This window comes from Carettochelys insculpta, chromosome 11 (genome assembly GCF_033958435.1).
Source record: "Carettochelys insculpta isolate YL-2023 chromosome 11, ASM3395843v1, whole genome shotgun sequence".
NCBI lineage: Eukaryota > Metazoa > Chordata > Testudines > Carettochelyidae > Carettochelys > Carettochelys insculpta.
In genome coordinates this window covers 7,123,892-7,148,652 of record NC_134147.1, presented here as the reverse complement: position 1 = coordinate 7,148,652, position 24,761 = coordinate 7,123,892, and the positions used below count along the sequence as shown (strand labels likewise).

At 44.1% G+C, this 24,761-nt stretch overlaps 1 protein-coding gene across 5 annotated transcripts in view; it reads right to left on the bottom strand.

Moving 5' to 3' along the window:
* Nucleotides 1-491: 491 nt before the first annotated feature.
* PRKCD (protein kinase C delta) overlaps nt 492-24,761 on the bottom strand; it is a 138,286-nt gene continuing 114,016 nt past the window's right edge. For 3 of the 5 annotated variants that reach the window (XM_075005111.1, XM_075005113.1, XM_075005112.1), the window contains 9 exons: nt 15,539-15,635; nt 13,771-13,901; nt 12,480-12,653; nt 12,090-12,181; nt 10,097-10,159; nt 7,623-7,761; nt 4,320-4,508; nt 2,814-2,942; nt 492-996 (listed from right to left, as the gene is read on the bottom strand). In XM_075005111.1, the coding sequence (XP_074861212.1) occupies nt 838-996; nt 2,814-2,942; nt 4,320-4,508; nt 7,623-7,761; nt 10,097-10,159; nt 12,090-12,181; nt 12,480-12,653; nt 13,771-13,901; nt 15,539-15,635 (1,173 nt within the window). In that variant the 3' untranslated portion in view covers nt 492-837. The remainder of the gene's footprint in view (nt 997-2,813; nt 2,943-4,319; nt 4,509-7,622; nt 7,762-10,096; nt 10,160-12,089; nt 12,182-12,479; nt 12,654-13,770; nt 13,902-15,538; nt 15,636-24,761) is intronic. The other 2 variants (XM_075005114.1, XM_075005115.1) reach the window with 2 other exon arrangements.

The window sequence follows — 24,761 nt, the reverse complement described above, 5'->3', positions numbered from 1 at the left end:
CTATCTTGCTGAGCTACAGTTCAGGTGGAAGATTGTAGATGCTGTAGTGATGCAGGCTAGAAAGGAGAATGTAAAATGATTGGTTGAAGGACAGAAATGAGTTAAATTCAGTGGTATTTAATCATTCTTGTGTTTCAAAAACTAAAGACAGTGAGGCTAAACTTGGAGAACAGCAGCCACAGATGGCAACCACATTTGTTAACTGTAGCACGAAATGATCTAGAACAGAACAATCTGGAATCACCACAATTATGAGAGGTCTTAAAATAGAGTATCGGTTTGTAATGATGCAAAGTTGTTTGGGCAGAATGAGCAAACAGGCAGGCACCTACCCAACACTAATTTCTTTTAGTGGTAGAACAGCCTTAAAAAAATCTTCGCTTTTTAAATCAGGAAGGTTTCGCTAACCTCAGTTTCCCTATTAAAATATATTAAGAGTGAGTGAGTGTCAGTCTGGAGAAAAAAAAAATTGGTAAAATCACAAAGTTTAATATAACTTCAAATTATTTTATTGAAGATGAATAAAAGGTTCAACCATATTTTAAAAAAAGATACTTCTCTACTGGCTTGTTCCAGAGCAAAATATACAGCATATATATAATTACATTCAAGTAACCAAACATAAAATTTACATTTTCCCAGTTAATACACACATGATTCTTAATACCATAAGCCTGACCATGCAAAAGACCGCTGCTGGTTTATCAGCAGTAAGAAATTATTCATGCTACTATATATTATTCTGAAGGAAAGTTATAGCAACAACATTACTGTGCCACATGTCACTTAGCGTCTGGAAACCTCTGTTTACAATGTCTAATTCCAACTGTTCAGAGACTATTTAGCCAGGATCTGGTCAAATTTAGGGTTAATGAAAGAGAATCCAGCAAATGCAGATTGATCCATAGACTCTATCAAGTTTTTGTCACTGTAAGATAACCGGGCCTTCTCACTCAGAAACTCTCGGTCAAAGTTGTTGTAGTCACTTGCTGATTTCTGCGTCAAATAAAGAGGGTAGAAATAGTTAGTGACTTCTTTGCTAAAGAAAAATGTTTAACATGCTTTTTATTATATGCAAGATTTTGAATCTCCACACAGAGGATGTTTTCAGATTTCTCCCTGCCAACATCTGCAATCATTAGAAGAGTGTTAAATCACTCTCATTTACTGATGAAAACACAAGCCAAACTATGGCAAAGGAAGTTAAGTAATAAAGGTTGAAAAGCTTAAAAGTTCCTGAAAGCTCAGTATCAATTTTTCTACATTCACATTGAGGAATGCTCACTTTACACATCCAGCATCTCAAAGAAAAAAAAAAAAAAAAAAAGCAAAAAACCAGTTCATTTTTGGTAGCTTTGGGCTTAACAGTTAACTATTTTAACTTAATCGTACTACTGTGCGAGCAAATAGAAATAATACCCAATCATGATTTCCCTAAGGGAAACCAGAACACTCAGAGCTGTCCATTCTCCATCAGCCCATAGAGTCCATGACTATCAAGAAGTTCAGATGTGTTCTGCTAAATACATTTTTAAAAAAATGCTGCCAAAACGCCATCATGTCTTAGAGGCTCTCTACAGGGGAGGAGATCTCCAACTAGTAATTAAAGGTAACAAGTGCTTGGCTTATGGGTTGTGTAAGCTATGTCAATACTAAAGAGAAGAAGCTGCAATTGAGAATACATACTAGCCAGCACTTGGGGGCTGTAACTCTCTTGTGGGTAAATAGTCTACATACTAATCCTGCACTATAAGCAATTAAATTGACCAGCCTGGGTTACAAGGCCTCCCTTATTCTCCTCAAAGAATTTAACAGTTAAACTGTGCATATGATTGAGTCCAGAAATCCTTCTTCCCCCTTCAGTACTCAGAGGTGATATGAGGTGGTATAGAGCAGGTAGGTTTTTTCTTTCCAAGTCTGGGATTAGAGAGGCTATTGTCTTATGTTTTTTGTTACTGTTCCATTAGAGGAAAGCAGCATCTGGTGCGAAATGAAGTGCTTTACCTATGCTTCTGGAAGATTTCTAGGCCATGTATGCATCAGGAAGGGTTATAGTGAAAGTCATCTCTTAACAGGTATTCAGCCAGGCACCCTTTGTTCAGAATTTTGGTCCAAATTGTCATATATAAATTGTATACTGTTGTTTTAAAGTTTCCAGTGGTACGAGTTGATTGAGCACAAGATGATTGATTAATCCTACACAATCCTTTAACAGGATGTTCTTCAATGGAAAATCTACAGCTGGTCCAACTCTTTCACTGGAAAAGTCTTATATCCACATGCACAAATAGCCGTGTTAGTCTGTATCTTCACAAAACAAAAAAGCAGTAGCATTGGCCTGCTAACCCCAGGGTTGCGAGTTCAATCCAGAAAAGGCCATTTAGCAATCTAGGGCAAATAGATTTAACAAAAAAGAGTGATGGTGCTTGGTCCTGCCAAGAGGGCAAGTGACTGGACTCTATGACCTCCCAAGGTCTCTTCCAGTTCTATGACGTGTATCTCCATATATTTAAAGTTTGTATAGTTCATTTACCTCATTCGCCTTTTATTACTGGACTATTCACATTCCTTTCCTTCTCTTAGGAACTACTCAAGCTTTTTTTCATCTTGTTCCTTCACTATGCATCTTTATCACTACATCCTGATAAACAAAAACTGTCAGATATCATGGCTAAATCACCACCTGTGAGAACTGGGGAACTCAGCAGTAGCTCAGCCTTCTACAGGCAATATCAATTAGCTGGGTAACCAACTCTGTGAGAACCATGCAGAATCACAATGGAGAGTACAGTACTTGCAGGAATGATACATACCACTTTTGGTTTGAAAGGAGGCTCTATCTCCCTCTTCTCTAGTGCAGTCCAGTTGATTGTTTTGAAGAAAGAATGTTCTTTGATGTTCCCAGTAATGCCTAGTCTCCTTGTTGGATCCCTTTCGAAGAGCTAGAAAATAGAAAATGTGTAAGACTGAGCTCTGTCACCCTACATCACCTCAGGGGGAAAGAGAACACATGGCTTTGGCTTTCTTCTGGGGCACAAAGAAAGATAATGGAATGGAGTTGCGTACTGTTGAATAATCTACTGATAGCGAAAACAAAATGTGTGCGACTCCAGTTCATGTAGACACACCTGAGCACTAACTTGAATCAAGCTAGCTTTGGTTGATACTGGAACAGTGAAGCTGTGGCAGCAGGGGGCTTCAACATGGGATGTATGAGCTTGCTTAAATTCCCTGTTAACTAGTCATGGGGTAGCCTGGGCTGAAGCACATGCTCCGGCAGTAAGGCTAAAAGATGAAATCCACCTTTTAATGCAGTACAGCCATCCATATGATGTTATGTGACCTCATGAACTGTGATTGTATTGGGACTAATTTGTTGGTAGGCTGTTGAGAATGTCCTTGCAAGAATCCATTATTGTAACTGAAACTTAATTTTAAAAGCTCTGTGCTGCCCTGACTCTGTTTGAAGTTAGGTGTATGTCTGGGATTTCACTTAGATATGTGAACATGAATGTGTGTGTAATGGGATTGGTCCCTGAAGCCAGCACCACCTTGGTGGCTGAAGAACAGTGCAAGTGAGCCCTGCAAAAGAAAACACCCATCAAGAAAAGAAGATGTAAGTCCCATCTGCTGTTAGCTGATGACTTGAGGTCTTACAGTGTGTGGGACCAGAGAAGAGCAATGGACTGAAACTGATAAAAAAAAAAATAGGTGCAAAACTATAGGATTGAGCCTCATCTTGTCAACATTGGAGCATTGGTTCAGCCCAACAGAAGCCTGGCTCCTCACACAACTCACCTGGCCAGTGAGTTAATGTGAGCAACAGACTGGTAACTATAAGGGAGACGGGGGGAGAGTGTGTGTGTGTGTGTGTGTGAGAGTGAGAGAGAGGATCCATGGGCACGGTATATTTTATGCATATAATCATGTGTTACCAATAAATGTGGCACTTTTACCTTGTCCCCCCTGAAAGAGATCCCATGTCATTCTCTCAAGTACACCATTCCTGCAGCTTCACTGTTCCAGTACTGGAGTTACCTTAGCATGGCCTGTGCCTGCAGGGCCAGACACACCTTCAGGGTTTCCCTTTTCCTCCGACAGCTTTGCCTAGCTTTAGTGCTAAATCTGCTCTACTGTCAGTTTAATTGAAACCTGTCACTGCTTGGCTAACCATTGCATTCCTGAGAAAGGTTGAGAGTTAGGAAGAGATGTTTTACTGTCAGTTCAATTTGGTAACCTGTTAAATGTGTGCCCACATCCCTTCTCCTAATGCAAAGTTACCAGTAGGACCTACTGACTCTGCTGTAGTCAGTGCTTACCTTCTCTAATATGTCCTTTGATTCCTTGGTAATCCACCGGGGGTAGTGAGGCGTGTCCACTCGGATTGACTCAAACAACTCATCCTCATCGTCACCATGGAAAGGGGATTGTCCAATAAGCATCTCATATAGCAAGACTCCAAATGACCACCAGTCCACAGAAAATGTGTATTTCAATCCCTGAAGAATCTGTTGCCATGACAGGATAAGTGCAGGAGAGAGAGAAATTTTTATAAGGAAATGCTACTCCAGAGGCTCACCAAACCAAGACTGGAAAAATTTAAAAATAATTTTTGGGTCACATCCAAAATCCTAGTCTGCACCTTAAATGGTTATAGTCTTGGATACTAAGTCGTAAGTACTCAGTTTACTACCAGTAATCCATTTATCTGATTAAATAGTTGCGGCTTCTAGTCCTACACCGTGCAGACCTGCATATCCACAACAGCAAAAAAATAAGGTATTTTCAAACAGCGAAGCTTTTGCAAATCAACCAGATCAAGCCAGGGAAGGAAAAAATAAGTAAGCCTAATGATATGTAGGACAATAAGCTACGTAAATGGCTACAATTCAGAATATATATGGAAATTGTGTAGCAAAATCTTTAGTCCACATTTGTCAGGGTATCAGATGTTCACGTGTAAGGTGGATTTCCTAGGCAGAAATGTTATTGGACACCTGACCACTTGGGTTTTTCAATCATTTGAAGAGAGAGGACTTAATTTTTTCCCACTTGCTGTTGTAGAAGTCATATCAACAGCTCTGCAAGATTAGGATCTGTACGACTGGAGAACACAAGATTGTGATGAAAGAAAAGCATTCATTAACAAATGGACACTTGCTGTGACTGAGCTCTCACAGCAGTAACTAGATGATCATTAGCTGATTTTAGTGGGGGCAGGAACAGTGTGAAAAGTCCTCCCCTTTCCAGCAGTGCAGAGAGCCACAGGACACAACCAGCTGCTTTGAGCAGCATTGCTCTTTGCTGCAGAGCAGGCTTTGTGGGCCTGATCCGGCCTGTATCTTGCCTGTCTGGGATCATAATGGTCCCTTCTGGCCTTAGTTAGGCAAGGTCTCCAGTGAAAGCCTGTATCACACACGCACTGCAAAACCAAAAAGCAGTCAAGTAGTACTTTGAAGACTAGCAATTGCATTGCAAAACCTGCGTAAGGAGTGGTGTGTGTGTGTACTGAATACAGCAGACCCCTGAGTTATGTGTAGATTGCATTCCTGGGCAACCCCACATAACTCAAATTTTGTGCAAGTTCGGAGGAACTGGGAACCAGGCAGCACCCTGATTGCCAGCTGCCCTCTGCTTGCAGAGCCATGAAACTGACCTGCACAGCAGCGCTGTTTAGTTTCCTGGCTCCAGCAAGTTAGGGTGGGGGGAGCTGGGAACCAGGTGGCGGGTTGCCAGCTCCCTGCCACTCAGGGTCATGTCATCGTGTTGAATGTACGTATCTCAGGGTTCTACTGTATTATGTTTGTGGAATCTGTGACTAGAGACTAGTCACAAAAGGTCAAAAGCAGATTCTCTTTCGGGCACAAAATATCTCCTTGCAGTGTACCCTAAATAGTGCATTGTTCACAATGGAGCTCCACTTACTGTCTGAGGTCAATGCTGAGGAATGACTGAAATCTTCAAGGAGGAAATTTACAGGAATAAGTGAACTACCACTGTAATGACAATGACCTTTCTGGGGGTAGAACTAAGGGACACTGAGGTTATACTAGTTATCCTAACCAGCAGCTATACACTGCACCACAGTCACTCTAACTCAGGGACCCATCCATGCAACAAACCTTGTTGCCAGCTCTGCCCACATATCTACATCAGCAACACCATTACAGGACCTAACCAGATCAGCCACACGATTGTGGGTTCATTCAGCTGCACATCTACCAATATAATTTGTGCCAGCAATGCCCCTCTGCTATATACATCGGACAAACTGGACAGTCTCTACGTAAAAGAATAAACGCACACAAATCAGATATCAGAAATGACAATATACAAAAACCCGTAGGAGAGCACTTCAATCTCCCAGGCCACACAGTAGCAGACTTAAAAGTAGCTATCCTACAGCAAAGAAATTTCAGGACCAGACTCCAAAGAGAAATTGCTGAGCTACAATTCATCTGCAAGTTCAACACCCTCAGCTCAGGCTTAAACAAAGACTGTGAATGGCTGGTTAAATACAAAAGCAGCTTCCCCTCCCTTGGTGTTCACATCTCCAGATCAACTGCTGGTAGTAAGCCTCACCCTTGCTGTCTGAGCTAACCTTGTTATCCCCACCCTTGCTCTGGCTTATTTATACCTGGCTCTGCAGATTTCCAAGACCAGCATCTGATGAAGTGAGTCTGTGCTCACGAAAGCTCATGCTCAGAACTTTTCTGTTAGTCTATAAGGTGCCACAGGACCCTTCATTGCTGTTACAGAGCCAGATTAACACGGCTACCCCTCTGATACTTGAGCTTATACTGTCATTCATTCCATGGGGGAGGGCAAGCTGCTAGCAGGGTTGCTCTTCCAAGATATTGGCTTAGGCACACTGCCAGGGAAAGGATTTGAGGGTAAATTAGCTTGGGGAAGGCCTTGTTAATGATGCTTTCGGCTCTCCAAAGTGCACGGACTGTTTCAGAGGTTACCTTTTTTCTAATCATGTGAACCTCCTCAGTTAGACAGCAAACCTCTGACTGAGTGCTTAAACCACAGCACTCACAAAAAGCACTGACCCTTACAATGTGGTGTGTACCATTCCTTTGGGAAGAGCAGACTGAAGCTCTGAGAGTGTTCTGGAGAACAGGCTGAGCAGTCCTGACAGACCAGCAGATAGTATGTGCCTCTCAGTACCTGCAGAAAGAGTTGGAGGCCTGAAAGCAGTGCTTGTGTTGATTTGTAGGTGCTGATCCACACAGACGTGACTGCCTCTCACCAAGGGCAGGTTAGTGGCAAAGTGCTTCACAATCATGGAAAAACAGCACAGTGTTCATTGCACCATAAGACAGCAGAGACAAAGTCTGCTTGAAACCCCCCCTCCAAGCAGTTCTGCTGGGTACTCTAAGTGTGCAGTATTTTTTGCATAGCACTTGGACTAATCTTTCTAACTGTACTACTAGCATAGAGGAATAAACATTTCTAGAGTGCTAGTTTTGAGAAAGTAAAATAATCCCCCTTATTCTGTGAAAGGAAAACGGGTTATATGTTGGTCAGTGCCAAAGGAGCCTTTCTAAGCAAATTTCACATTACCACAGTCAGTAACAGCACTCTGCTGCTAAGCACTTGAGTGGTTCTGTGCTTACCTCTGGGGCTATGTAATCTGGGGTACCACAGAAAGTGCTTGCCTTGTTCTCTCCAAACACATTCTCTTTGCACATCCCAAAGTCGGCTATTTTGATGTGTCCTTCTTTATCAAGCATCACGTTGTCCAGTTTGAGGTCTCTAGATGAGAATGATGGGGGGGGGGAAAACAACTTTCAATATACTGCTTTGTCGAAAACAAGCAACCAGCATTTCCTGGAATAGCATGTAACTGCCTCTCACCATGTAAGCATACTTTTAAAGTTACTAAAGGAAGAAACAGATGGGTAGCAGTGTTAGTTGTTTTTGCTGGAACAGATGAGGAGTCTCGTGGCACCTTAAAGACCAAATTTATCTAAGCCTGTGCGCTCATGGGCAGAAGCTGTCTTTGTCAGTCTTAAGATGCCACAGGACTCCATAGTGGTTTTTTTTTTGTGTTTTGTTTTTTGGTGACTAAGTTTTCCTTAGACGTCTTTGTTCAAGTTATTTATATTGTGGCTAAATCTGGGCAACAGGTTTTTTTTTTATTTGTATGGAACTGAAAATTGGTTTCCAAAACTTTCAGCGAATCAGAGAGAGAAGTTTTCATTTACATTTCAGGAAACTTAAAGCCATTTTGAGTTTTACTGTAATAATTCAAGTTCTGTGCAAACTGGTGAAATATTTCAGTGTTGCTGTATCTGCAGTCTTCGGAGAAAAAAATTCACAGGGATATAAATGCGAATCTAAAAATAATGTTGTTGTGCCCAGTGTCTTCCCCCTCCATTTTTTAACTATTCCCACTAGTGAGTGAGGTAGAACTGAAGTTTCTGCAAGCCTAACAGGTGCAGCATTCCTACCATTACTTGTATCTTTTTCGCACCACCCTGGCCACAATACATTCCTGTTAAACATTGTGCTCATGCCTTCTTTCTGAAGAGTGTTGGTAAATCATTTAACTCTTACTGCACCAATAACATTCACACCAGTATCTCCAAGTGTGTAGGAAAAGCAGTTACAGTCCCTCCTTCAAAGTTTTATTCTTTTTTGTTGTTGTGCAGCTGGATGCAAAAACACATACCAAGGAAGGCAGACGGAAAAGCTGCCAACAAACCTGTAACTGACCTATACAGACATGACTAGAGCAGATGTTTCACAGGATGAATGGGAATTCTCTCTCCTTGGTAGTTCCCCAAAGCTGTTTCTAAGATTGTCAAGGAAGGGGGATGAACTGCTCAAGTAGAAATAAAAGAACAGTCCCTGACTGCTCCAGAAACACATGGTGTCACAAGCTGAACCATCAATTCTCTCCAAGATTGCCAGCACCCCCTGTCCCTTTGGATGATGGCTGTTGATATGTGGACAGAAACATCAGACTCATTTATATGATTGTTAGTTTATGCCATTAAAACCAAGTAACCTTTCAGAAGTCATGCCAACATCAGCCAATATTTAAAGTTTGTATTGAATTTTAGGGCTAGTCTACAGGAGAAAATTGACCAAGAGCACTTCCATACAGGTGAGAGCTCATCTAAAATAAGTGTGTGTTCCCTCTGGTTGGTGGTGGTGAACATCCTCTTATAGGTAAATGCTTAGGCAGTTCAACCTGGAATTTCCCTTTCATTGTTAAGTTCCCTTGGGTCTGTTTTCATGGCAGCTTCTTCTGCTGTAAGCACCTTACGGCCCCTCCGAGAAGCACTAACCACCCCCCTACCACTTTCAGAAATTTGCTACTAGTTGATGGATGTATAGCAGAGATGCACTCCAAATAGCCACAGGAAATCTGCACATCTTCCTCTCTAAAAGGAGAGGGCCCATCCCACTACTAAATGTGGGCAAATGTGCATATAAGTGGAATCAGGATAACTTAAGTATTAATCTTTGCTGTCTCTTATGTTTCAACAGGGGAAAGAAGTGACAGAGTTTGAGCTCTGAACACCCAGCGATGGTGTGACACCTTATTTAATCAACTTCACTTAAGATTGCAATGCAGCCCACGAGATCTAAACAGTGTGAAGCATTTCAGCACTGCAAGCTCGTTTCTGACTTGAAGTTACAGCCCAGGAAGCTGTGTCTCCTTCCTTACTTCCTACAGAAGGCAGCAACATAAAGCTTTAGCTTCAGTGTTTTTCATGAAGAAGTCAATAGGAATAAATAGCCTCAAGGAAACTCTAAATCTCCAGTACCACTAACAAAGTCAAACTGTTTCAGTCTGAATACTGTGCTTGGCAATAACTAAATCTGAAACAAAGACACGTCTGTGTAACGTAAATAATGTCATTCTTCTTGATGCCAAGGAGAAAACAAAAACCAATTATAGATATGCCTCAAGTAGTTGTTGAACTGCCTCTTAAAACCTTTGAAATACAATTTAACGTTTAATAAAGAGTTTTTCCTTGTATGTGTCCTGCTTGTAGGTTAATCACAGTATCCACTAATACATCATAAGAAAAGATCTGGCATGACAGGCCCCCCACGAGACACAAGCATCACTCACCTATAAATAATGCCTTTGCTGTGGAGAAACTGTAAGCCGCACACTGTTTCAGCTCCATAAAACCTGAAACAGAGAAACACTGCTTCAAACACACTTGCTTAGTTAAATCGGAGGCTTTTGTAAATGTAACTTAAAAATGGTGTTTTTATTAGAGAGACTAATAGCATTGTAAGTTTGCATAAGATTGTTAGTTACTTGGGGGAAAGTCCAGAGTAATTCGTTTGTGCATCCTTATGCTATACAGTTCGCAAGATGGACCTAATGCAGTGTTGAATATTGCTGCTTGTGAATGAAACTATGCAATAAGGCTTTCATATCCTGACAATCTGCCATATCTTACCTAGGAGTGTGTTCTGGCAGATTACAATATCACTTTGATGCCTCTCCTGAAACCTACAAGAATTTCGCTTTGTTTAACACACTTGTTCAATTCTTTACATAACTCCAAGCATTATGGGAGATACCAGCTTCCTTTTTTTTTTTTGATACTTGGCTTCCACCCTGATCTAATCTTTACTCTTCATTTACATACCTGCAAAATGTGCATAGCTGAGTTTCAAGAGGCAACAGTAATAGGTCAGTAAGCTGAGCCTAGAATCCCATGGGATCACCTTAAAAGATGACTTATTATGTTTTCTCAGTATGAAGAACTCTAACCTTTTTAATAGGACACCTGACTGTAAAAGAATCAGTGAAATAAAGGTAGAGTTGAACAAACCTAAATGCCTTCCTTTAGCAATCACTAAAATTTACTGAGAAAAAACAGACTTTACAGGCTTCACACAAGAGGCTCTCGTTTAATAGAGGCTAGTCTTATGAGACAAAACAGAACTGTAAGATGTTTGAGGATACCACAGTGGCCTCCTTGTAAAGATTGTTGGACGGGCTCACTGCTGTTTGGGGAAACTGGAGCCCATTCAAATTCTGCACCACGCAGGGCACGCGGCATCTGGATAGGAGGGAGCTGGCCTCCTTGCCGGTTTTACCCTTCTGGTGGACACACCAGTCTAACATGGAGTATTTGAAGGGGGATCCCTTCAAGTTTCCCATAATGCTGCCCTTTTATGAAGACCTATACTGAACAATTTAAAAACCCATATACCAGCTTGTTCCCATTCTTGGAACAAGTAATATCTTACAACCACTCCACAGCTTCTGAAAAACACACTGTGAACTCTCCAGGTCCCACACACTAGCTCACTGTTCAAGTAAAAGTAATCTGAGACGTTTTCTTACTGAAAGCAATACAAGTAACATGAATGAATAGGTAATGCCCCTCTTACAGTGCAAGAGTGAACGCTGCAAGGTGGGGGGGGGGTCCATCTGTTATAAATTCATCCACTGCCCTTTATGCCAAATTTCTGTGATTAAACGAAGACTGATATCAGCTAGTATAACTCATGCAATAGTTTACATGTTACCACAAACTACATAAAGTAAGTCCATGGCTAGGTGTCTGCCATTTTTACAGTGTCACACAATGATTAGGTGTTTAACCAATACCCTTCCAAGTTAAAATTTTTGCACACAGTAAATTTAATGAAGGCAATAAAACCTGTTTCACAGAGGGCATCTAAAATCTACCAAACCCTGCTGCCTGAAGCCTATTTCCTTTTAATCAGATGATCACTTTCTTATAGTGTGCCCATAAAAGATCCATAATCCTTACTGCTAAAATTCTAATGTGTTCATTTATCCAGCCCTACAAAGGAAATTAAAACAAGGATAAGAACATTCCCTGTTTTGCCACCAGTTCATTATTACAGGAGGTCATTCAGTGTATGAAACAAATTCTTGCAAACGTGCCTGGAATAGTAAGCTGATGAAAGAGACCAGTTGAATATCACTAGGCACTTTAGAACCGTAGGGAGTAAAAAGAAATACAAAATCAATAAATTGTTCACTCAGCACAGCATGTCCAAGATGATTTTTTTTTAAATTAAATCTTTAAATGCTGCCAGAAAAGCAAGTAGCTCACTGCTCCGGGACTTACGTTGCTCTGAAGAGATCAAAGCGCCCCTTGTCCTGTATGTGGAACATCAAGTCCCCTCCATTCAAGAACTCCATAACAAAAAACAGATGATCCTATTTACATAGCAGGAGAGAACACAACATTAACTTGCTTATGCAATTGTGACCCAGCTTGGGTGTGCTGCTTCCCTCTGACCCAGAAAAGGAACAACAAGTGGTGAGGAAAGCTGGCACATGGCTTTTATGGGGTGTGGGGTTGGTCTTTGACTTTCCCGGAACATGCAAGCATGCCAGGGAGGGAAGAATGTGCCAATAGCTCCAATCATGCAGAGAAACAGTGTGCCTAATTGCTCATCCATTTTGCTTTGTTACTGACACCAGTATTCCCATAAAGGCAAAAGTTAGACCACACCTTAGTCTGAAATGTGCAGTAGAGGTGAGTAAGAAATGGGTTCTCCCACGCAAGCGCTAGGACCCGCTTTTCTACCATGGTACATTCCACGTCGTCATCGATTAGCACCACATCCTTTTTCAGAGCTTTAATAGCAAAGAATTCATTCTTCCCTTTCAGTTCCGCCAGCAGAACCTGCAAACACAGGAAGACTTCAAGGTATTTATAAGAAAAGTTGATTTAGCTAATGCTGCACATCAGCGGAGAATTTCAGGAGGAGAAATTTGAAGACGGTTGCATGGCACTACACACAAGCTCTTCAAAAATGGGAAGACTCACACTACCCTATGAGAGCTCCCAAAGGCAAAGTTAATGGATTTTTATGATGGGGTACATCACAGAAAATGTACTAACTCAAATGAATAGCAAAACATAGGACATCTGTGCAGCTCCTCTGTTGCTGTCACTTGTGCTCACTGACTAGAAGAAAAGACATGAACCCTGTTAATCTCATCAAGATTTTCTTTGCTGCATCTGTGAAATAACCCATCTAAGGGTCATGTCCAAAATCACCCTCCTTACTGGTCTCTGCAGGGCGAGCACAGAACTCAGCTCCACCATAGCCAGAGGACATGCTACCTGCTTTGTAGCAACCTTTGCTTCTGTCCAATTAAACTCAAAGTGGTTTCATTGCACTGGGGCACTCTATAACCACTGCTGTCATACATACGAGTGCACAGCATTATCTTATACTGTACTGTGTAAAAGCCCTTAGGGATTAAAGGAAGAAATCAAAAACCAGAGGTACAGCGGGTAGTGCCTCGTAGATCCTTTTTTGAGTCTCAAAACTGCTCTTTGTTTTGTTGTTTGTTGATTTTTTTAATGCCTGAGGCTCAGAGGATTCCATTAGCAGTAACAGTTTCACAAAAAAGGCTTAATGAAATTCTGTCCCCACAACACTGAGGCCACGTCCACACTCGACCTTCAAGTCGATTATAGATACGCAATTCCATCTACGTCAATGGTGTAGCTGGAACTGACATCTACAGTTGACTTACATGGCTGGCCTCGCCGAGGGAGGCCGATGGGAGAAACTCTCCCATTGACCTCCCTTGCTCCTCATGATATTGAGCATACATGGGTTGTCTGTCAGCCCCACATATTTTCATTTCCCTACGAGGCACTTGAAATCGAACCCTGGAATTTCCACTTGGGTAGTGAAGACATACACTGTGATTGGTTACTCAAGCGAAGTTAGCCCCTAACACTAGGAATAAAAAAGCAAGTCAAGCACTTCACACTTGTCACTCACCTTTCCAAAGCTCCCTTTCCCGAGTACTTTGTGAAAGACAAAGCTGTCTATGGTGAATTTTCTCGTGGTCCGTGGAGCTGGTCTTGGTGTAGTAGTTCCCTCCCAGATCTTATCATACTCACTGTTATCTGCTGACACAAACCATGATTTTTAAGTTCAGCATAACCAAAGAACTTGCACCTCAGAGACTGCTGTATTTTGACTTTTGAAGGCTAAAACGCCAATAGTTCAGCCAATCTGCTGATGATACCAGTAACCATAAACCTCAGGGACACACAAGGCTACCTCATTCAAACAGAATTAAAATTTTGGCCATAATCTGGTGGGGGTGGCGGGGGGAAGGGTGTTTGTTGAAGGCTGCTTTAAGCTCTCTTCTCTGATCCTCGGTGAGTTGCGCACTGGATTCCAGCCTGCTTACTTACACGGGGGGTGAGGGGGGTGGGACACACTGAAGGGCTCTAATTTCTGAGGGGGAGGGGGGAAGACAACAATGCTGTTAACAGCTATGGACTGCCAGCACGCAGAGAAATCTGAACACCAACCATGTACTGAAACCTGGCTAAATAGATACATTAATGATTGTTTACCAAGCGAGTCAATAAAATCAGCTCAGTACCCAAGAAAGAGAGAACATCAGGAAAAATTACCAGCCCCTAAACCCGGGATTACCATCTCTTACTTGACTGCTTTTTTGTTTTGATCCTAGTGGTTTCTATCAGACTTCGTCAACCCATCGACATTGGTATAAGTTATTCTGAATTTTTCCTCCAACACTCTGATCTGCGTTATTGTGGAGCTCCTCCCCTGGTTACCCTATCTGTTCTTACTCTTTACCAATATTTTAATGATCAAATTAGTTGAATTATAATTATTTTGAGGGAACTGATACAACTCTTACAATAAGATTATAAGTGTTATAAAAATGATACCCAGTTCTCTTATTTTTGAACAGAACTGCATGTATGCAACTAGTATTCATGGGTTATTGTTTAAGTTGCTCTTCCATTTAGTCCCAACCAATATATTTTAGGTGACTCCAGTTTTTCAGATGAACAGCATGTTTATTATTTCACAAAGGTTTCTACATGCTGTCTGTCGCTCAAGATGTCGAGACTATAATATATACTGTATATATTTAAAGATGATATACTGACTATTTGTATGGGAGCTTCTCTAATCAATTTTCCTTTCACAAACACTGTCAGAGAAATTATGGTAGAATGAGAATAGCAAAAGATATGCACTAATCTGAGCCTGCTCATTTATGTTAGTTCATCTGTGGTTACTCTTGGGCAAAGCAATCCACAGATCTTCATAAGTGCATGTATTGTTTCACAAGTTTCTCTGCATTTTTGAAGAAAACAAAGTTTCTGAGGAATAAAACCTTTCTAACATTTTTAATGTTCTGAGGATAATTATTTCAGCCAACAACCAATTAAGTATAACATTTATAAAATTATTATTCAATTAAAATATATTAATTGTAAATCTCAACTTAAAACTGTATTGATACAGTATTGATATTTTACGTTCAAGATATTTGTAAAGCTCTAGCTATTACTTATCGGAACATAAATAGTTACAGGAATTGTGACATTATATATATCTTTATATATTAAAACTGCCTTAGTGTTAGAAAAATATTAAATACTTTTTCAAGGCATAGTAACAGGAAGTAACTGCCTGTGATAAACATTCCAATATATGTGTCAGTCTGATAATTACCTACACATAATTATGGGAATATTCAGTAAATTTCATTTCTTACCTGTTGCATCACCACCCAAAGCTTTAGGTTTCTTATCAAAATCCTGATAAATACCAACATTTTCTAATGACCCAGAATCAGATTTTCTTGTTGATTTCTGTATGTGGAACAATAGGCATTTGAGGTTATTCTTGCACTGTAGTTAGTATTCTTTATCACAGCAAGATACTCTTCAAGCTTTAGTTACGGTTGAGTATCAGCTAAGACGGGTTTATTCGTTGCTTTCCCCCTATTCTAAGCCAAGTTCGCTCCCATGCAAAGAGGAGTTACCTGTCCAATAACTAATGGTCTTTGAGATGAGGGGAACTCAACAGCAGGTGTCGGTGCACTCCTGTGCCATTGTTCAGAGTGTTTTACGGCAGCGCCCTTGCAGGGCCGTACATGCGGGGTGCTTGCCTCACGCACCCTCTGTGCTTTAACACCACATGAACGCAGCCAGCCTCCTCAGTTCCTTCTCTATAACAGGGACCACACAAGACTCTGAAGTAGAAGGGAGGAGGTTGGGTAGTGGAGCACCCATAGGGACACTCATCTTGATGAAAGTCAGCATCTGCACATGTGAGTAACCACCTCTTTGAGAGAGAGAGAGATGTCCCTGTGGGTATGCCACCCCAGGTGACTAGAAAGCAGAATGTCTTAGGAGGTAGGGAGTTCCAATCTGGTAGGAAGGCTGTGGAGAGTACAGCTCTGCCCATTCTAGTATCAGACAGTGGCCCCTGAGTGCGGCCATACTGTTTAGCTCACGCGGGATTTTGGGCAGGAAAGCTATGGAGGTAGATATTAGTGGAGTACACCCTAATAGAAGTTCAGTGGGAATCTGGGCATTTCTTCATGTTGATAGTTGCAAAGAGGTCAAATATCAGATAGCCCCAGAGATCAAAAACTGTGCTGTGCTTTGTATTCTTTCCCTGAGAACATGAATGGGATGTGAGCTGCCGAGTGTGTCCATGGTAGTATTTAGTGCCCTGGGGAGATAAGCTGAGATTGGAATCTTGTGGTAGACAAATCCAAAATCTGATCTGCTTCTCTGCCAAGCAAATGGGACTGGGACCCTTCTTGTCTGCTTCTATAAAATATACAGGTGATATTGTCGGTGTAAATCCTGATGTTTTGGTTCTCTATGAAATGGACAAACTGGAGCCAGATGTGATGGATGGCATGAAGTTTCAGCAGATTTGTGTATAATGAAGTTTCTGTAGTGGACCACAGGCCCTGGTTGGTGTGGTGAATGAGGTGTTTGTGGTGATAGGTAACAGTCAATGTGTTTTATGTGAACGTGAGTCCTGATCAAAAGCTGTGAAGAAGTGTCAACCAGGTGAAAGGGTACGATTTTGAAGTGGGAGAGGGGGAATAGAGAGGTGTCTACTGAATTTGTGCAGATTTGGTCTGTGACCTATGCTCCTCCAGCCCTGAAAGCACTATGTAAAGAGGGGCGTACTTCTGACAACACAATTGTAGTCGGCTACAAGAGGCTGAGAAGTTGTAGACAGTTGCAGGCTGTGACCTGAGAACTGCTCTGCACAGTGAGATCAAGGCCTTGATAGTGTTGAATCTATTATGTCGGAGAGTAGCAATCGCAGTTCTGGGGTCAATCCATGAACTGAGAGTTTCTGGGTAGGCATCAGGGTGGATTTGGTTATGTTTATTTGCAGGCCAAGGGAGTGGAAGCAGCTGATGATTATGAAAGTAACTCACTGTGCATCCTGATGAGAATGTGCCTTCAGGAGGCAATCAACCACGTAAGGGCAGATGATGATGCCTTTCTTCCTGAGGTGTGTCACTACCACCACCAAGGCCTTGGAAAAAACTCTGGGTGCTCTAGAGAAACCAAAAGGTAATAATACGCTACTGCTAATGGTTGTGACCTAGTACAAATTGGAGAAAACATCTGTGAGCTGCATGTACAGTAACGTGTACATAGGCATCTGGAAGGTTGAAGGACAAAGACCAATCTCCCTGCTCCAGTGCTGGAAAAATGGTTGTGAACGTCACCACTTCAAAGCCCTGCTTTTTTGTATACCAGTTTGGGCCCCTGAGGTTAAGAATGGGATGCCATCCCATTTTTCGTTTCCCCCAGAAAGTAATGGGAACAGAATCCCTTCCCCCTATGTTGGGCAGGCACAGGTTATACTGCTCTAAGTTGAAGAACATGCCGTATCTCTTGGTGGCACAATCAGTTATAAGAGGGGTCCCTGAAGACGGACATGTTATGGGGCGTGGGTAAGGGGCATTGTTACAAAAGGGATGGTGTAGCCCAGTGAGACGATCTGCAGGACCCCTCTGTCTCAGGTGATGGCTTGCCAATTGTTAGAAAAATGCAACAAGTAGTGATTAAAAGATGTACCAGAAAGTGAAAGCTTATGAGATTGAGGGGGCTGGGCTGCCATTGGTGGTCATCTGTGCCACTGAGATGGCTATTACTCATATGGTCTTAGATGCTGCTGTGGGTATGAAGTGTATCCTGGCTGTGGGTATGGCTGATATCTATATTGTTGTTGCTTAGGTACCAGTGTGTAGATGCCAAGGGCGTGGAGGGTAGCTCAGGAATCCTATGTGGTATGTAAGAGCTCGCTGGTGATTGCAGCCAAAAGTTTCTCACCATCAAACCCAAGGTCCTCTACTGTGGTTCGTCTCTCCCACAGAAAGGAGGAGGTGAACCATGATGCACAGCATACTGCAGCAGTAGCCATGGACCTAGGGCAACATCTGCTGCATCAAGAGCAGCCTGTAATGCAGCATGGGAGATGGTACGGCCTTCTGTGATGACAGATTTGAATTGTCTTTTTGCCTCAGCAATGTCACTAATAAAGGCAGTAAATTTGAAACAATTTTTGTAGTTGTATTGGAAAGGAGAGCTGCATAGTTGGCCACCCTAAATTTTAGGGTCGATGAGGCGAAACTCTGTGGCTGAATAGATCCAGTCTTCTGCTGTCGTAACCATAAGGAGTAGATTGGAAGTAGTGTTTATTTTTGGTAGGCTGCTTCCTCCACAAGTGAATTTGGGGCGGGAGGTGTAAACAGAAATCAGAGTCCCTCAATGAAAAGTAATTTTTCCGATCCAGTCTTTTGCAAGTGGGGGGGACAGTGGCTGGGGTTTGTCTGATCATTTTGGTGTGGTCCATCACGGCAGAGTTAACAGGAAAGGCAATCTTGGGAGATGTTGCCAATTATAAGACACCAGGGATGTCCTGTTGGTTCTCACAGACCTCTTCCAGGGTAATACTGAACTCCTTAGCTACCCTCTTAAAGAGATCCTGAAAATGGGTAAAATCATCAGCTGATGTGGTGGAGGTGGCATGATGGCCTCATCAGGTGAGGAAGAAGAGGTGTTCTCAGGGTGAGGTGTCCAGGGCCACTTGTTCTGTAGCTGATGTGGCCGATTCCTCCTGCAGCTCTGTGACTGAGGAACGATACGGTTGGGTTGGAGACTTGCTGATTACTGTGTAGAGATGGTGTCTGTTGCAGCAATGCCTGGGTTGTGGACTTTCGAGGCTTCAACACTGCTAGTGGCTGGAAAAAGGCCTGGATGGTCCCATCCAGGGATGACATGGTGGGAAATCCGTGGCAGAGTGAATTGGTGCTGAAGCAATGTAAGTATTGACCGGGGATGTGTGCTCTGCCGAGAAGACTCCCTCTATGTCTTCCTCATCCTCACTTGGAAAGGTCCCTCTGGTGGCAGAACTGCAGCACTGATGCAGACGGTGCTGGGGTGTACTGCACTGTGGTTGACAGCGGCACGCTGGGAGAGTAAATAGGTGGTACAGAGGTGGAGGTTGGCATGGGAGCAGGCAATGGAGCAGGTGTGTGAGGTAAGGTTGTCAGAGCCAAACATTGCCGTGCACAGAGAGGCTGGCGATGGAGATGCCCAGAGCATCACAAGTGCTGTGGTGAGGTATGGTTGGCCCAGATGGCACCGATCTGCTCTGAGGTCAGTTTGAGGCAGGTGGGCCTTTGCGAGGTGATGAAACTGAGTGTTTTTGCCGTCTTTTTGTCTTTGCTGGACTGACGTGCGGAATGACCTACAGAGGGTCCCCAGCTTGGGTCTGAGGTGAGACGAAGAGATTTCTCTACAAGAATTAGTTTGAGCCTCAGGTCTCTGCCATTTTGCACCCTAGCTTTAAGATTGCTACAATGAGCACTTTATTTGAGGAACGTGGGATTTCCCCCAAACAATGGGCACATGGTGAGTAGCTGTCAGAAATGGGAATGGCATCCCTGCACAGAGTTTCACATATGCCTGGCTCGCCAAGGTATAAAGATGTACTATCTAGCTTCAGGGAATGGTTTGAACAATTCTGGGGATTTTGTTTCGGAAAGGCAAAAAAGATGTAACAAATGTATCTGAGAAAACAAGAAAAAACTATCTAAAACTAAGGCTTGATCTAGACTAGAGAGTAAAGTCGAGTGCAGGTTCGCAATTCTAGCTATGGCAATTGTTTAGCTTGAATCAAGTTATCTGCAATCGACTTACCTGGCAGTCTACATAGAGGGAGGTCAATGGGAGAAACTCTCCCATCAACTTCCCTTACACCTTGCAATAATGAGGTCAGGGTTCAACTGCCGATCCCAGATAGTTCTATTTCACATGTATCTAACAGGCATGTGAAATCAATTTCCAGAAGATCAACCCTGACCAGGTGAATCTTCCCAGCAGAGCAAACATCATCATCTTAAACCCTTATACTCTGGGTGGAACACAGGTCATCTACAAGTCTCCTCCACTTCCTTCTGTCTCGGGACAAAACTTCTAGCTGTAGACAAGCCCTAAGATAAGGAAGAAAAATTCTGAGTGACACCACTGGAGTCCATCTCAGGCTGGGATCTGTAGAGAAGGAGCTGAGGAGACAGGCCACAAGTGTGTTAAGCAAGCACCATGCATGCGTGACCCACGAGGACACTGCTGTAAAAGTCTCTGAATGATGGAGAAGGTGTGCACTGACACCAAACGTGGAGCACCCAGAGGGGCATCTCCAAATGAAGGCTGCATGTTTACTACTTTGTTTAGATCCCTTTGATAATGAAAAGCTGAAAAATGATTATACACATATTTAGTTTATTCTACTCCCTTATATAGGGTCCTAGCTTTCCACTGTCATAGGTGGCAAGAAAATAAAAACAGTGCTAAAAGTGCTGGAGCACTCTGTGCAATACCTCTGCCAGTGATATCCTCTGAGAATTATGGGTTCAAAAGATCATAGCTTTCCTGGTGGGGCGGGAGAAACAAACAAACCAAAACACCAGGGCCGAAGGGGTAGTGGGGGAACAGCTTGTACTACTTTAAACAATACTCAAGAATCATTATGTGGCAGACAGAAAAAAATAGAGAAGTTACTCACTTGTAGTAACGATGGTTCTTCGAGATGTGTCCCTGTGGGTGCTCCACAGTAGGTGTTGGGCTCGCCCGGCGCCGCAGATCGGAATTCTTCTAGCAGTTTCCACTGGATCGCGCATGCGCCAATGCGCACTGCTCCCTTGCGCGCCCTTGGTCATGTGCGTGATCCGGTCCCCGCCAGTTCCTTGACCAACTGCCCCAGATGCTCCTGAAAAGCACCGGACAGAGATCCAAAGCTGGGAGGATGGGCGGGTAGTGGAGCACCCATGGGGACATATCTCGAAGAACCATCGTTGCTACAAGTGAGTAACTTCTCTTTCTTCTTCGAGTGGTCCCTGTGGGTGCTTCACAGTAGGTGACTACCCAGCAGTAACCCCAAGTAAGGAGGTGGGTACTCGATTCATGTGCAGCTTGCCCCCGAGACGACTGCTGTCAACAGACGGGTATCCTCATTGAACACCCGATGCAGGGCATAATGCTTGGCGAAGGTGTCGTAGGATGACCAAGTCGCTGCTCTGCAAATGTCTTTCAGCGCGATTCCCTTGAAGAAGGCCGTTGATGCCACCACCGCTCTAGTGGAGTGAGCCCTGGGTGGGGATAGCAAGGGGGTCTTTCGAAGCTCATAGCACAGTTTTATACAGGACACAATGTGCTTCGAAATTCTCTGGGAAGAGAGGCCTTCCCCTTTCGACCTGGGAGCGAGAGACACCAGAAGCCTGTCCGTTTTCCGGAAGGGCTTAGTTCTGTCTATGTAAAAGGCCAACGCCCTCCTCACATCTAGGAGATGCAGGCATGCCTCCTTGCTGGAGCTGTGAGGCTTCGGGTAAAACGTGGGTAATACTATTGGTTCATTAATGTGGAACTCCGAGGAAGCTTTCGGAACGAAGGCTGGGTGTAACCGTAAGATCACCACCTCCTTTGAGAATACTGTGCAGGGTGGCGTTGCCATCACTGCTGCGAGCTCGCTCACCCTGCGGGCTGACGTAATTGCAAGAAGGAAGGTCGTTTTCATGGTAAGGAGTCGGAGGGGTACCGTGGCTAATGGTTCGAAGGGTGGTCCTGATAGCGTGTGGAGTACCAAGTCCAAACTCCATGACAGTGGTAGCGGTTTTCGAGGAGGGTACAGGTTTACCAGCCCCTTCAAGAACCTTGTGACGAAAGGATGGGTGAATATGGTGGGCCCTTCCTCTTTGTGCCGAAAAGCCGATAGAACTGCAAGGTGGACCTTTAGCGAGGATAGAGAGAGCCTGTCTCGTCTGAGGTCCAGCGGGTATTCTAGAATTACAGTTATAGGAACGTCAAGAGGAGCTAACTGTTTGGCAGAGCACCAGGAGGTAAAGTGTGTCCATTTCTGTTCGTAAGTCCTCCTGGTGGAGGTCCTTCGGCTACACTCTAGGACTTGTCTTACTCCCTCCGTACACGTGCTCTCTAAGGCGCTGAGCCATGGATTAACCATGCTTGTAGGCGCAGTCCCTGTGGGTGCGGGTGCACTATGGACCCCTGAGCCTGCGTGAGTAAGTCCGGCGCTACCGGTAGGGGGAGTGGTGGACGATCCGACATGCGCAGAAGCAGGGGAAACCATTGTTGTCGGTCCCAAGTTGGAACTATGAGTATCATGCGAGCTCTCTATCCGCAGAACCTTGTGGATAAGTGTTGTGGGGGGAAACGCGTAGAGTAGAGGGCCCTTCCATGAGATCACGAAGGCATCCCCCAGGGACCCCTGCCCTATTCCCGCTCTGGAGCAGTACTGGGGGCACTTCTTGTTGCGCTGGGTGGCAAACAAATCGACTTGGGGAAACCCCCAGGTGCAAAATACGCGTCGTAGCAGGTCGGAGCGGATCTGCCATTCGTGCATGAGTGCAAAGCGCCTGCTCAGTTGATCTGCCTTCACATTGTGGGCGCCCGGCAAGTACGAGGCTTTCAACGTTATGTTGTTGGCAATGCACCAATTCCACAATCGGACTGCTTCTGCGCATAGCGCACAGGACCGTGCCCCTCCTTGTCAATTGATGTAGAACATGGTGGAGGTATTGTCGGTATTGATCCCGACTACTCTGCTGTGCAGGTATTTCCGAAAACGTCTGCACGCATTGAACACTGCTCTGAGCTCCAGTATGTTTATGTGCAGTGTCTGTTCCGCGGGGGACCATAGCCCTTGCATCACCTTGTTGCCAATGTGCGCTCCCCATCCTATGTGGGAGGTGTCGGTTGTAAGAAAAATGGAAATTTGTGGTTGGTGGAAGGGCACTCCCACTAGCAAGTTCTTGGGATCTGCCCACCACGTTAGCGACTTCCATACCTCCGTTGTGAGCAATACTACCCTGTGGACGGTATGGGCTGCCAGTCTGTAAACACTCGCCAGCCAATGCTGCAGGCTTCGCATGTGTAACCTGGCACTCTGTACTATAAACGTAGCGGCCGCCATGTGCCCCAACAGTTGCAGGCATGTTAGGATCGGCACCGTGGGGCTGTACATCATGACTTGCACCAAGGATTTGATGGTGCGGAAGCGGGCATCGGGCAGGTATACTCTTGATGCGATAGAGTTTATGCGTGCCCCTATGAACTCTATATCTTGCGTGGGTTCGGTCTTTGACTTTGCAAGGTTGATAACTAGGCCCAGCGAAGTAAACGTGTTCATGGTGACGCGTATCATGCATAGGACCTCTGCCTTTGAGGCCCCTTTCAGTAGGCAGTCGTCCAGATATGGAAAAATAAACATGCCCTGCCTGTGCAGGTAAGCTGATACTGCTGCCAAGGTTTTGGTAAAGACTCTGGGTGCCGAGGATAGGCCGAACGGAAGAACCCTGTATTGGAAATGTTCCCCGCCGACTGTGAAGCAGAGGAAGCGTCTGTGTGCCGGGTGGATTGTTATATGAAAGTAAGCGTCTTGTAAGTCGAGCTCTGCAAACCAGTCTCCATCATCCAGTGCCGTAAGTATGGAGGCAACTGTATGGAGGTGCTGCTTGTGCAAGTATCGGTTGAGGCCCCGTAGGTCCAAAATCGGCCTCCAGCCTCCTGTTTTCTTCTCTGTTAGGAAGTAGCGTGAGTAGAAACCTTTCCCTTGGAATTGTTCCGGCACTCTTTCCACTGCCCCTATGAACATGAGGTGATCTACCTCCTGCTTCAGCCGCACCTCATGAGAGGGGTCCCTGAGAATAGGCCGGGTGGGAGGTTTCCTCGGTGGTAGTGACTAGAAGGGGATCACGTAACCCGTAGCTATAATTTCCGGCACCCATTTGTCTGTTGTAATCTTTTGCCATTGGGAGTGGAATGGTTTGAGGCGATGATGGAACATGAAGTGAGTGGCATTGAGTGATGGTGTTGATATCGCAGTCCTCGACATACCCGTCAAACTTGCTGCCTCTGGGCTTGCCCCGAGGTTGTACAACTTTGTTGAGAACGTCGCCTGGGGGCCCTGTACTGTTGCTGCTGTTGATGGCGCCCTTGGTCATAGCCTCGCTGATATTGAGTGCATTGTGGTCGGTAAGCGTAGCGCCTTTGCTGAGGATAGAATTCCTTTTTCTTGTATGGAGGAGTGTATATACCCAAGGTCTTAAGTGTGGCCCTCAAATCTTTGCTAGAGTGGAGGACCGAGTCGGATGATTCTGCAAACAGCTTTTGCTTGTCAAAGGGAAGATCCACGATCTTCGCCTGTAGATCTCTAGGGATACCAGACGTCTGGAGCCAGGATTTCCTACACATTACCACTGCTGCGGCTGTTGAGTGTGCCGCTGTGTCCGCCACATCCAGGGTAATCTGAACTCCCATTCGCGAGGCCGCATAGCCCTCCTGGACGATTGCCTTTAACACTGGTTTCTTGTCCTCCAGGAGGGAATCCAGGAGAGAAGTGAGTCTAGAGTAATTGTCAAAGTTATGGTTTGATAAACG